Below are 13143 nucleotides of genomic sequence, written 5' to 3' on the forward strand. Positions count from 1 at the left end.
CAGCGGGGCTGCGGAGAGCGGGGGAGAGGGGCTGCGGGGGGAACGGGCCAGCCCGGCCGGGGGGCAGCGGCGGGAGGGGCCCGTTCCGCCCGCACGGGGGGCCCGCGGCGGTTCCAGCGCTCCGGGGGCCGGGCTGGGCCGGGAGCCCGTGCGGCAGCAGCGCCCGGGACCAGCTGTGACACCCCCAGGCCGAGCAGCCCGTGCGGGGCCGGTTTCTCGGGGGTGTTTTAAGGGGTTTTGTGAACGCGACAGAAGCCCCGTGGAGGGGCTGGGGCGCAGGGAGGGACACTGAAATACGTGGGTAGAAGTGCTGGGTAGGCACCGGGGCAGGTGTTTTAATCACACACCAAAACCCGCTCTGTGTGTGTGTGTGTGAGTGGAGCTCGTCCTGGTGTGGGTGGGAAAGGAGCGTGGGCTCTTAGGGAGGATCTGGTGGATCACTTGTTGCCCTGCTTGGCTCCCCGAGATGTTAAATGCCATGTGGAGAGTGCTGCTGGTCTCTTTATCCTGGCACTTTTCGCAGCACCTTGTCCCAAAAGTCGTTGCTGGGTGCTGGCACTCAAGTGGAACAGTCTGTGAGGACAAGCAGGGCTGTCCCTGCCGGGGTGGCTGCTGTGTGACGTGTGCTTTGTCCTTTTGCCCTCTGCTTTGGGCCACGGTGGGCCACGCTGGAGCTGCCAGCTCGTGTGTGAGCGTGAGGGCACCCTCACTGAGCTGGGCCCAGGGCAGGAGCAGGGAGGTAGCCCAGAAATGTGTTCTTTGTTTGTGTTCAAACAGCCCGTGCTGGGCTGTGCTCACATCTGCCTGGGGGCACTTGGCTGTGCCAGCTGGGCCCTCTCAGCCAGGCAGGGAGTGGGTTCTGTGCTTGGGGGCTCAGCCTGTGAGTCCATGAGGTGTTTTGGGGATCCCTGGGTTCCATTCACCATCTGCAGGCGCAGGAACCAGCGCTGCCAAAGGAGGCACTCAGACAGCCCCAGAAACAACAAACTTTGGCATTTGAGCTGCTCCAGCTGCAGAGGAATGTGCTGATCCCTGTGCTGGGAGCACACAGACACACAGGGCTCCCTGGGGCAGCGTGCTCAGGCCACGGGCACTCACCCCCATGCCAGTGTGTGCCCACCAGTTTGTACTGGTGGGAAGCAACACAGAGGGGTTTTCTCTTGGGCAGGGGGTTTTCTCTTGAGCAGGGTTTTTTTTGGGCAGGAAGTTTCATGGGCTGCAGTCCCCTGTGCTCACCCAGGAGACCCTGAGCTCAGAGCTGGTGGCAGTGGTGCAGAGATGGTTGTTCCACAGCAGCAGACTGTGTGGGAGAGGAGCAGGGACCTCTCCCAGTCTGCTCCTGAGCTCAGAGCTGCTGTATCTCCCTGGGCAGATGGGGCAGTGCAGGGGCTCCAGGCTCTGCTCCTTCCCTGGGCCCTTATCAGGGTCGGTGTAGGGGCCAGAGGAGCGACCCCAAGGGCCTTATCAGCACCTCGGCTGCCTGGGGGAATCCCTCAGTCTGCTCAGGGCTGTGCCCATTCAACACAGCAGCAAAAGGAAGTGGCATTGTTTTTAGCAGCTCCTAAACACCTTCTGTTCTGAGCCCAGCTCTGCCAGCACAGGGATTTGGGGTGGTGTGTGCCCTGCGTGGGGCAGGGGATGGGATTGGCTCTGTGCTGCACTGGGAAGTGAAACAGTTCCCTTTCAGGGTCTCCAGTGATCTGGGCTGCCCTGCCCAGGACAGGTTGTAGAGGATAAACTCCTCACTAACCCAGGAATGGTGAGGAGGGGGCTGCCACAGGGGCTGCACACTCAGCCTGTGTGTCCTGGCACGCTCAGTGCCCGGGGACTGGGGTGGTGCCAGGTCTCTGTGTGAGCTCTGGGTGTGGGAGAGTGAGGGCTGGCTGCACAACGACCCAGAGTGTCCCTGTGTGCTGTGTTAGTGACAGGGACCACGACCTTGCTGAGTCCCTGCTGCCATTCCTGCATTGTGCTCTGCTCCTCAAAACACACAGCTGGGCCAAAGTTTGAGGGCTGTGCTCAGGGAGCCTTGGGGGTTTCACTTTCACTTCACTGGAACTGATTAGCTGGTACCTAATGCTGTGTCTCTACTGGGGATTAGTCAGCATCACCCTCATCATTCTTAAGCCGAGCTCCCAGGCTTAGGCTGAGCTCAGGAAGGGAAATGTTTGGGTCTGGGGTCTCTCTGGCTCTGGGACCATGGCATGTGCTGGGGATGGCAGACTGCAGGACCCTCCCACCCTGTCACAGCCTGCAGCTCTGAGGTACCACCTCCTTCTCTCACCTGCTGTGTCTTCTCCTGCAGGACTACATCTGCCCACGGTGTGAGTCTGGTTTTATTGAAGAGCTTCCTGAGGAGCCCAGGTAATGTGCTGCCCCAGGGGCTGCTGCTCCAGTGAGCCCAGGTTGCTTTGCTCTCCTCGCAGCTCAAAGGCAATGTTTGATATAAAATGCACCGTTTCTATTGCTTGTGCCCCAGCTTTAGCTCCTCTTTCCTCACTTTTGGAGCACAGTGCTTTGTTGGCAGAGTTTGCATCCACAGGCCAGCCTGCCACAATGCTGAGTGCCCGGTGTCCCTGCTGAGGGGCGGGGCAGGAATGGTTTGATTTCAAACAAACATCAACAAGTGGTAGGGAGGCTTTCCCCGTGCTGTGTGGTGGCTCTGATCTGAGGCATGAGGGCAGAGATAACCCCAGAGAGAGGGATCTGGGAATGGTGAGTGCACGGACAGCTCAGTGCAAGTAGTGACTGTGTTGGAAATGAACAGCAAAATGTTGTGGCTGGGACTTTGGACTCTGCCCTGGAGCAGTGAGGTCTGTGTGTCTGTGCTGCTCTGCTGCCGCTGGTGGCAGGAGCAGCAGGAATGTCTCAAAATGTTTCAGTTGTGTTTGTGAGGCCCCAGCTGTGACCAGGCCTGTGCAGGGGCCAGGGGCAATGGGTGTTGCTGCCTGCTGGTTGTGGTGCATAGCCTGGGGCTTCTGCACTGAGCAGGTAATGTTTGGTTTGATCACCAGCCCTGGAGCTAGAAAATCCATCCTGCCTGATCCTGACTGTTTTGGTGATTCCCTGTGACCTTGGGAGAGTCACATAGTTGCTGAATCTCAGCAGTTTTGTTACCATGAATGCAAAGCTTGATTCTGAGCAGGAAATGTTCCTGCAGCTCTGAAAGCAGAAGCCTGACAACAGTTAGAGTTTTCCCAATATCCTGAGCCGTTGGGTTACGTGCTTCTGCAGTAGAGAAGTTCTTTGATTCAAGATTAGACTTCTGTGTCTTGGGGTCACAGTGAGCAGCATTTGTGCCTTAAGTCTTCCTGGTGCTCCTGAGGATTAGCTGGTGTGTTTGAGATGGATTGTGGGGCAAATCCTTGCTTGACATCATGGTTCAGGCACTTCTCTGCAGCCTGTGAGATCTGATAGGGTAGGGAGAAATGGGGGAGGATGTGGGAAAGTGAAAGATTCAGAGAGGGAAAATTGATCTAGGCAATCAGAAAATCAGCAGCTGAGGGAGGACCAGGCTCTGTTGAGCTGCCTGGGATGGGAGGGGGGCAGAAAAGCCTTGGAAGCCGCTGTGAGAAGATTACCAGTGCTCTTCATTCTCCATAGGAATGCTGACAATGAGACCAGCTCCTCCACGTCAGCCACTGATCAGAGCAGGCATCCTTTTGAGGTGAGCAAGTCCTTTCTCTCTTCCAACACCTTCTGCTTTGCTGCTGGATTGAGTGTTTTTCCAATAGTGCATTGTTTAAAAGTTTCCCAGATCATGACAGAAGTTGGAAAGGAGGAATTAACATCCTCCACATGCTGCTCCTCCTGAAATCTCCACATACCATATTTCTGCTGTGTGTGTTACATAGGACCATCACTCACAGCTGATCCCCGTCGTGAGGGGGCTCGGCAGGATTTGGAGAGCAGGATTTGGGTGTGTTGCTATGCAGTAGCCTCAGCTCGGAAGCAGCAGTGAAAACCAGGGAACTGTGATTATTTCTGCCTTTGTGTGCAGTTCCAGTGTCTGTTCCTCACCTAGCTGCTGCCGAGGGTGCTGGTCCCAGTGTCACCCCTGGCACCGTGGGAGCCGAGGGCTGTTCCTCCCTTTGTCACAACCCGTTCTCTGCATTCCCTCCAGAACGTGGATCAGCACTTGTTCACCTTGCCCCCGGGCTATGGCCAGTTTGCTTTCGGCTTCTTTGACGACAGCTTTGAGTTTCCCTTCGGGTCCAACGTGCAGCCTGAAGACAACCGGGACTCGGAGAACCGGCGGGAGCGCGAGCACCAGTCCCGGCACCGCTACGGCGCCCGGCAGCCCCGCGCCCGCCTGGCCGCGCGCCGCGCCTCGGGCAGGCACGAGGGCGTGCCCACGCTGGAAGGGTGAGAACCACTCAGCAGGGAGCCTTTCCTCACCTTTCCTCCTGGCTTGTGGGAGCAGCGTTCGCCAGCAGTGCCGTGGGTGTCGTTCACCAGCAGTGCCGTGGGTGTCTCTGTGTCCCGGCTGAGCCTGTTGGCAGCTCTTGCTTTTGGGGTCTGTTGGGGTTGTTGCAGCTGGGTGGTGATGTGGATTGTGCTTGGGAGTTTGTCCTGTAGTGGGAAAATATTCCCTGGTCGTTGCCAGGTGTTGCAAAAATGTTGTACTTGCCGTGAGGGGAAGCAGAAGGCAACACCAGACAGTGTTTGTGTAAGTGCATCCTGGGAGCCATTTGCCACCATGTCAGGAATTGTCCCCTTATGAATCAAATACTGAAACTTTTATCAGTGGCTGGTCACTCCCTAAGCTGCCATTGCAATTGCTGTAGGGTATTTTTAATTGCCCCCAACCATGTGACAGTATTCAACTTACTCAGCCTCTCCCTCCACGCTGGGGTGCTGGGCTGGGAGCCAGCAAACTTTAATTCTTACACAATCCTGGTTTCCTTGTCTTTCAGAATTATCCAGCAGCTGGTTAATGGAATTATTGCACCGACCACAATTCCAAACCTAGGCCTGGGCCCTTGGTGAGTTGGAGGATGTGCTGCTCTCTCTGACAGTGTCTCGTTGGTGCTCCAGGATGAACTCACTTGCTGTCCTTGCTCTTCAGGGGAGTCCTGCACTCAAATCCAATGGACTACGCCTGGGGTGCCAACGGCCTGGATGCGATTATCACACAGGTAAAAGTGGGGTTCACTGCAGGCCCCATCCTCCTGTGCTGCACCCATGGGGGTGCAGGGAATGAGGGGCTGGGAAAGGATCCAGTGCAGGGTTCAGGTGCCCTGGCTTAGGAAACGAGTGGATTCTGTGTGCTGCTGAGCTCACCTCTCCCTTCTGCCTGCCTGGCTGGTTGTTTTTCCAGTTACTGAATCAGTTTGAAAACACTGGACCGCCGCCAGCGGACAAAGAGAAGATCCAGGCCCTCCCCACCATACAGATCACACAGGAGCACGTAGGTATGTGCCTGCTCCATGAAATTGTGCACAGGGTGCTCACTGGCTGCTCTCTGTAATGTTTTCTTGGGACTTGAATTTTGTCTGTTTGTACCTTTGAGGCATAAAACATTTCAAAATGGGCAGAGAGCTGAAGTGGCTGTGTTACACTCACACAAAAAAAGAGCCGTGTAGGCTGGACAGATTTGCCCTGGGGAGGTTGTGAGAAGTTCAGTGTGGATAGAGATGGAAAAGCAAAAGGGAAGGGAAGGATGAGGCATAGCCTGGGCAGGGGGAGCTGGGGTGATGGTGTGGGGACTGCAGAGCACCACGCTTTCCTCCTGACAGGGATGGAGCTGTGGCAGGGAAGGGGAGAGGGATGATGAGTCCTGAGCCGGGGGCTTTGTGCGTTGTTCTCTCCTCCTTTGCTCAGCTGGGCTTGGCTTTCCCTGTGCCATGCAGATTCCGGGTTGGAGTGCCCTGTGTGTAAGGAAGACTACACAGTGGGGGAGAACGTGCGGCAGTTACCGTGCAATCACCTCTTCCACGACGGCTGCATCGTCCCGTGGCTGGAGCAGGTGAGTGCAGGGCAGCACTGGGGCTTTGTCTGGTCCTGCTCCCCTCTGTAAATATTTTCCTACCTCCATGATGAGGCCTGAGCAGCAGCAGCCTGTGGTCAGAGGATGGAGTGTCATCCCAGCCCATTCCTCGAGTGCTGCTCCCCTGTTGTGTTTCTAATCCCATTTCCCGTATTTCTTGTTTTGTTTTTTGTCTGCTCCCCAAAGCATGACACGTGTCCCGTCTGCCGGAAAAGTTTAAGTGGACAAAACACTGCCACAAACCCCCCAGGACTCACAGGGATGAACTTCTCGTCATCCTCCTCCTCCTCCTCTTCCTCCAGCTCACCAAGTAATGAAAACTCATCGAACAACTCATGAATCTTAACGCACCCTCTGTCCCCGGGGCCCTTCCACTGTTCCCTCTCCCTCCCTGGCCACCACGAGCAGCCAAAGGGGCTTCCAGAGCAGAGCAAGGGGAGGGGACGAGGCAGGAGCAGTGCCCCCAGAATTTCCTTTTGATTTCTGAAGACACGGAGCCTCTGGGTCCTTCAGAGATGAGAAGCCTCAAGTTCTGTGATGAAAAAGGGGGGAAAGAGCTCTGTCTGTCAATAAAAACATCCTCTTTGCGTGGACTTGACCCATTGCAGTGCGAGGCTGCTGCGCTCCCCGGCTGGGAACCCCGAGGTGCTGAGCGAGTGCTTGAATCCCGAATGGAAAGGTTGTTTGTATGGGTTTGAATTTGAGATCCCTTTCTTTTATTTCTTTTGCTCCTCCTCCCCTTGGATACTATCTTTTCTGCTTTGGAGATTGACGTCTAAAATGGAAGTATAAGGATGCTGCCTCCCCCCCCAGGATCACCATCTGGGGAGGACCAATAGCTGTCACTGAAACAGGAACTCTCAAGTAGACCCCGGGATCCTTCCCTGTCCCATCTCGAGTCCCTTTTATTTCTCTTTATAACCTCGCCCGCTGATACTCAACACTGAAAGGGGTTTTTATAATCTTAAATTATTACTGTTGTCAATAAATGGACATTTCAGCTCTGCGAGCCGTTATGCATGATTTGAGGAAAGCTACAGGGTAAGCTCTGAGGCCACCAAGCTGTCCTGCCTTCCCCGGGCAGGCTGGGCCTCCCTGAGCCCTCCTGCGTGCTGGGAGTTTGGTGGGAGCCACTGCCAGCCTGTGGATCACTGCACAGGTAGCCAAGGATCGCAGCTGGAATCATCCTCGCCTGGTGTTTTCTATTTTTTACACCTTCTTCCCCCTACAGTCCTGCCCCCCTCGCAGCTGGGGCAGGCTGTTCTGCTGGGCCGACACAGGACTGGGTGTGCAGCAGAACCAGGACCAGCAAATCTCATTGTGACCGAGTAATTACCAGGAAAACAACATTTTGGAGAAAAAAAAAAATGTATTGCAAAGCTACTTAAAATAGAGCTGATTAAAACAAGGAGAGAGAGAAAAATATCCAGGTATGTTTGTGACTCAGTTTCTGTGACAGAGCTGGAGCTCAGAGAATGACAAGAATGTCACCAGAGTGGGCAGTGACTCCCTGCCATGTCCCTGCTTCCTGGGCCCTGAGGCATGAGAGGAGAAGCTCTCACCATCCCTAAATAGGAGCCCCTTTCCCCTCACAGGCACTTGAGGGGGTCAGGAGGTTTCCTAGAGGGCTGGGGGTCTGTGATGGTGCCACATGTTGGGACTGCTCTGTGGCAGAGGCCAGAGCAGACAAGGGAGAACGTGCCCCCATGGGAGCTGCCAGGGAAGTGGGTGGAGGGTTTGGCAGTTTGGGGGTTCCCTGCCTCTCCCTTGGCTTTTGGGGCTGCTGGGGAAGGTGCTGGCTCCAGCAGAGCTTGGCTGTCTCCTAAAGCAGCATCACCCCAGGACCTGGCCCCTCCATGAGCTTCCTGAGAAGAGACGAACCTCCTTTAGGAGGGGGAAGGATGGTTTGGTCTTTCTTGAGCCATTTCAGAACGCGAGAAGTTGGTTTGTTGGAGAAAGTGTCACCAGCTGTGCCAGGGCCAGGGGCTGGCAGGGCGCGACTTGCCCGGACTGTTTTTCTTCCTCGGCTTGGCCGGGCAGTGTGGCGGCACCTTTCATCTCACAGGAGGGTTTATCTCAGGACTGGTGTGTCGGGGTTAATGGCTCATCCTCTGCCAGGGGTTGAGCCAGAAGCCTGGGCTGCTCAGGTGGGTGGCAGCAAGAAGGTTCCAGCTGAAGCTGCACATGTCCATCGGCTGACCTGACACCGAGGGAAGGCTTTGCTGTTTAGTCACCAAAAAAAGAGACCTGGAAAAACCTTCCCTCTCCCACTGTGTTTCAGCTGTGACAGGGGCGTCCTGGCTCCCCCAGGTGCTTGGGGATGATTTCTCATGTGTGAGCAGTGCTCAGATGGGTTTCAAGTGGGCTGAGCAAAGGGTGGGTGCATGGCAGCTGCTGCCCACCTGGCAGGGGCTCACCACAGTCACCACATGGTTAATGCAGTGGCTGTTCCCTCTCAGACTCATTTGGAGCTGGTTGGGTCAGAAATGGAACGAGTTTGGTGGTTTTTGCTGGGGCCATTGCTCTGTCTGACGTGACAGTGACCGGGATGCTGGGCCTGGCCACAGCAGGCGTGAGGAGGTGCAGGATGTACCCTGGCAGGACGCTGAGGTGCAGGTGCTGTTCCTGGCCATGCTGCCCTCCAGGTGAGGGGCTGCTCCTCACCACTGTCCCAGCTGTGTTTCTGCTGGAGATGCAGAGCTAGGCTGCAGGACAGAGTGTGGCCAGGGACAGCCCCGGAGCTGTGTCTGCCTGAGGATCTGGGCTGGCTCCTGCTCCTCCTGCTCCCTCCTTTGTGCCACTGAACCACCGTGGCTGTTTTCCTGCAGGGCGGGTGGGGGTCAATGAAAAGCTGGATGTGGCAAAGGACCAGCTGGGCTCCCTGCCAGTAGCAGCAATGACACTGGTGGCTGCAGCCACAACCACACGGGAGCCAATCCCTCCCATCCCAAGCCAAGTTCGCCATCAAAGCTCCAAGACCTGCTCCTGTTCCATACCATGAACACAGCTTTAATTGCCACGGAAGCTCGGACACAGACAACCTGCTGGTACATCCCAGCCCTGCAGAGATGCCAGTAGCAGATCCTGGCCCCTGCTCCAGTCGTGTTCCCCAGCTGCACCACAGCGGCTCTGTGCCGGGGTGTCCTGGTTTAGGGCAAATTTGGGACCAGTGGGAGAACCACAGCCCCACACGGCTGAGTCTGGAGCATCTGCCTTCCACATCCCTCCTCTGCCGTGCATTAAAAATAAAGCAATAAATAGCAAAAAATAGATATATACATAAATAAAATAACATTTTTTGTTGGTTTTTTTCTCTTCCTACAGGACCGTCTGGAGCTGCCCACGGCGTTCAGCTGACGAGCATGGGGAGGAAGTGTGTGGAGAGGTGCTGCCGGCGCGTCCTGCCCCCTCGCTGTGGCCTGCCCTTGCTGTTGAGCGAGAGGAACATGGGGCGGCCGCGGTGCCGCCAGCGCAGCGACGCGTACGTGTTGTAGCCGTTCTCCTCGATGCGCTCCGTGAACTTGCAGTTGGGGCTGAACTCCTTCTGGCAGGAGAGGGAAGGGGGTGAGGGGTGGCTACGCTCAGCTGGAGCCCCTCGGACCCCAAGAGCGGGGCAGGGCAGGACCCTGGCTCCCCTCTGGTCCCCAAGGGGCAGAGGGGCTGGGTGGGAGCGGGTCAGGGCACGGGAAAGCAGGACCCTGTTCCAACTCTGCCCTGGTGCAGTCCCTCCCAGGAGGCAGCGTCCGACCTACCGACCCGTAGAGCCTCCCCCGCTTGTTCATGGCCAGGTAGAAGCCGGTGTGCACCGCCCGGATGGCCACGACGCCGACACGCACCGACCGGATCTCAACGATGCCTGCAGGACAGGGAAGCGCGGCGTGAGCCAGGGAGGGACGGGCGACCTCGCCGAGGGGCCCTGCCCCTGCTGGCTCCAGTGTCCTTCTACGGGGAGGGAGTTGCTGATCCTCATCCAGAGGAACAAGGGCTGGGAGTGGGCGGAGGAACCTCTGATCCAAGGAAGGTTTGATCTTTACTCCTCTCCTCCCCAGGGTCCAGGCTGTGCGGGAGCGATGCCAAGCACATGGCACGTGTGTCCTCCCCTCGCTGGCAGCTCTGCCCGTTCATCCACCCCCAGCTCGGTGCTCCGGGGCCCTGACCCTCCTCCTGCAGTGCCCAGCCCGGGCACACGCGGGGCACTGAGGCTGCCGTGGCTCTTGAAAGGGCCAAGTGTCCATGGGGGTGGCAGCGAGAGCACACATCGTGTTCTGGTGGATGAAGGCACGCGGGGACAGGAACAGGCCAGGACAGTGCCGTGCGTGGATACCCGATTTCCTGGTGGCACAAGCGAGGACAAGCAGCCCCGTGCCCAGCACTGTGGGCTGGCGGGTGGAGGAGCTCGGCAGGACACGAGGATGAGCCCGGGGGGCGGCTGCAGCCACAGCCGGGCTGGCGTGCGTGTGCCCCGACCGCCGAGCTCCGGCTCGGCCGCTAATGGGAAAGGCATGCGGTCAGACCAGCGGCTCTGGCACGGGGAAACACCCAGAGCATCATCGGGGCCCCCGGATTCCTGCGCTGCCTCACGCCGGCCAGCCCGGAGAGCCGCTGCCCGCCCGCCGGGCACACGGCTCGCTGGGAAGGGGAGAAGGAATGTGCAGCGAGAGCAATGCGGGCAGGGCAGCAGGAAGGGCTGGAGCCGCAGCAGGATCGGCCGCTGGGCACCACTGCAGGGGCTGGACAGGGTGGGAGGACACACAGAGGCTCAGGCTGGTGGCACACACAGCGTGGGGGCTGCAGCCCCTGGGGAAGGGCTTTCATCAATCTCTGGCGTTGCTGGCGTTCCCTGGGCATCACCTGCCTGCGGGAGGCTGGGAGGGCAGGGTGGGCACAGCACTGGGGCCGTGGAGGGCTCCCGAGCGTTCGGCTCCCCCGGGATTTTCAGCCCAGCTGCTTCGGTGCTGCCACGGGAAGGCACTGGCGAGGGCTGCGGAGGGGAAGGGCTGAGCAAACGCCTGTGAATCCATCCCACTTGATCACTGTCTGAAGCTGCTGCTATTTATAAGGACTTGTGCTTTTCTAAAAATAACCCCCTTCTGTTCCCAGCGCTCCGGCCGGCTCTGCCGCCCTTTGCTTGCAGGTGCCCGGCCAGCACCTGGTCAGGGCCAGCTCCCAGTGCTGCCAGTCACACTCAGCCCCAGAGGGGTCTCCAGGAGGTGGGGGAGTCCCTGGAAGATCCCCTGCCACCCTAGAGCTGCCAGTGGGGCTGGTCCAGCAGCTTCTGCGAGGGCTGTGGAGCAGAGCCCGCGCCCAGCCCAGGCGCACGCAGATAAGCAGAGTGAGCCTCGTGTACAGCCCGGAGCTGCTCTGCCTGCCAGGTCCCACGGCCACACCATCGAGGGAACGTGTTGGGGTGCTTTGTGCTGGCTGAGTGCCTGCTCGGGACTCCCGACAGCCTCCGACACCGCAGGAGGGTTCCCTGGGCTGGGCTTGGCTCCCGTGTCCTGTGCTGGACCAGGACACGGGCTGGGGGTGCTGCAGCCCTCCTGCCCCCAAGCCCAACACCCTGTCAGGGCACCTGGGGGATGCTCAGGCATCCCCCTTTCCCAGGCATCTTTTTTCCAAGATCCTCGTCCTTGTCCTGCCAGCCTGGTGTCCCCATCCCTGTCCCAGGGGCTGGGACCCTGCACCCCGATGGCCAGCTGATACCTGGGCACCCTGACTTGCTGGAGCCATGCAGGGACTGCCACGTCCTTGGGGACTCTGTCCCTCTGCCCACCCAGCTGTCCTGAGTCCCAAGCTGCTCTGCAGGCAGCGGCAGCTCCGTGGTCCCCTCTGACAGGGATGTTCTGCTGTCCCACATCGGACAGATGCCCATTCTGGGACCAGCATCACCGCAAAGCTCCTACATCCCCCCTCCTCCTCCTCAGCTTTTTCCCCCAGCGTGTTCGTGGGGGAACGATCAGATCCTCCCAGTCCGTGGGGCAGGCAGGGCAGGGGGGCATCGTGACCTGGCAGGAGGAGACGGGACAAAGGAGCCCCGAGAGACCCCCTAGGACACGCCAGCCGCTGGGAAAGCAACGCCGGGTGCCCGGGCAGTGCCCGCCGGTGTCCGCGCCCCTCTCACGGCTCCCTCTGTCAGTGACGGGGGCTCGGGCAGCCGGCGCCGGTTGCGCTCCCGGAGCACCGGCGGACAGCGGGGACCCGCCGCTCCCGCGGCCCCGGAGGACCGGGCACTTCGGCCGAGATTTCCCCCGAGGGAAGAGCCGCGGGCTCTCTCCGGGTTGGCCATGGAGGGCTCCCCTCGCCCCCCCCGAGGCGCCTCCGTCCGGCCTCCGCCGCAGCCCCGGCAGCCGGTGCGATCGCGCTCCCGCCCGCCGTGGGCGGCGGCGGCCCCAGATCCCGGCTCTCCCCGGCCCGTCCCGTCCCGGTCCCTGTCCCGTCCCCACTCACTGCCCGGCCGCTCCCTCCAGCGCGTTCCCTCCACGCCGCCGCTGCCGTCGATGCGCAGGAAGAAGCGGGTGGCGGAGAAGAGCCGCCGCCAGCGCACGTCGCCCTCCAGGTGCCCGTAGCTGCGGGGGGGCCGCCGGCCGGTCCCGGTGGCACTGCCCGGTCCCGGTCCCGGCCCCGCCAGCACGGCCAGTGCCCCGGCGAGGCAGGCGGCGATGGCGGCGGGGCCCCCACGCCTCATGGCGGCCCGGGGCGGGGCGGCGAATGGGCGGGGCGGGGGCTGGGGCGGTGCCTCCCATTCATAAATCCGCGCCCCGACGGCTGCCCCGGGTCACCGGTCCCGGTCACTCGCCTGCGACCGCGGGGCGCCCGGTTGGGGACGGCACACTCCGGTATCCGCCGTCAGCCGCGATGGGCGGGCAAGGGACGAGCGCTGCGGGCACAGAGCGCGGGGAGAGGCGCGGGGCTGCTGTGGCTTAGACGGGACGGTGATGTCCGTCTGTGGGCCGACCCGAGACGCGCCGAGCTCGGGCTGGAGAGGCGCGGGTCTGCCGGGGTCCCGCGTTCCCCGGTCCCTCCGCCGTGTCCCGGTCCCCGCGCCCGTCCCGACCCACCCGTCGGGGCCGCCACGGCCGCCAGGGGGCGCGGCCGCGCTGCACCATGGGAGCTGTAGTTCGGCGCGGCGGGACTCGCGCTCCCGGCGCGCCNNN

General features: G+C 60.0%; 2 protein-coding genes across 4 annotated transcripts in view; one reads left to right on the plus strand and one right to left on the minus strand.

Annotated features, from left to right (window-relative positions):
* The window catches only part of RNF126 (ring finger protein 126), a 9762-nt gene extending 247 nt beyond the window's left edge, over positions 1-9515 (plus strand). Inside the window, exons 2-9 of one of the 2 annotated variants that reach the window (XM_039695929.1) lie at positions 2306-2364; positions 3604-3667; positions 4124-4365; positions 4917-4985; positions 5069-5138; positions 5321-5414; positions 5853-5968; positions 9314-9515. In XM_039695929.1, the coding sequence (XP_039551863.1) occupies positions 2306-2364; positions 3604-3667; positions 4124-4365; positions 4917-4985; positions 5069-5138; positions 5321-5414; positions 5853-5968; positions 9314-9346 (747 nt within the window). In that variant the 3' untranslated portion in view covers positions 9347-9515. Of the gene's footprint in view, positions 1-2305; positions 2365-3603; positions 3668-4123; positions 4366-4916; positions 4986-5068; positions 5139-5320; positions 5415-5852; positions 5969-6175; positions 7415-9313 lie in introns of those variants that run through there. The other variant, XM_039695920.1, reaches the window with a different exon arrangement.
* On the minus strand, positions 9314-13134 carry FGF22 (fibroblast growth factor 22). 2 transcript variants are annotated; one of them, XM_039695948.1, is made up of 3 exons: positions 12437-13134; positions 9742-9845; positions 9314-9530 (listed from the first exon to the last, which is right to left on the minus strand). In XM_039695948.1, exons 1-3 carry the CDS (start codon positions 12672-12674, stop codon positions 9339-9341), a joined length of 534 nt encoding a protein of 177 aa, XP_039551882.1. In that variant the 5' UTR covers positions 12675-13134; the 3' UTR covers positions 9314-9338. The 2 variants fall into 2 exon arrangements, with proteins under 2 accessions (XP_039551882.1, XP_039551875.1); XM_039695941.1 differs by having other exon boundaries at positions 9314-9533.
* Positions 13135-13143: the final 9 nt, after the last annotated feature.

The sequence above is a fragment of the Passer montanus genome, unplaced genomic scaffold, assembly GCF_014805655.1.
Source record: "Passer montanus isolate IOZ18808 unplaced genomic scaffold, ASM1480565v1 scaffold112, whole genome shotgun sequence".
Taxonomy (NCBI): Eukaryota; Metazoa; Chordata; class Aves; order Passeriformes; family Passeridae; genus Passer; species Passer montanus.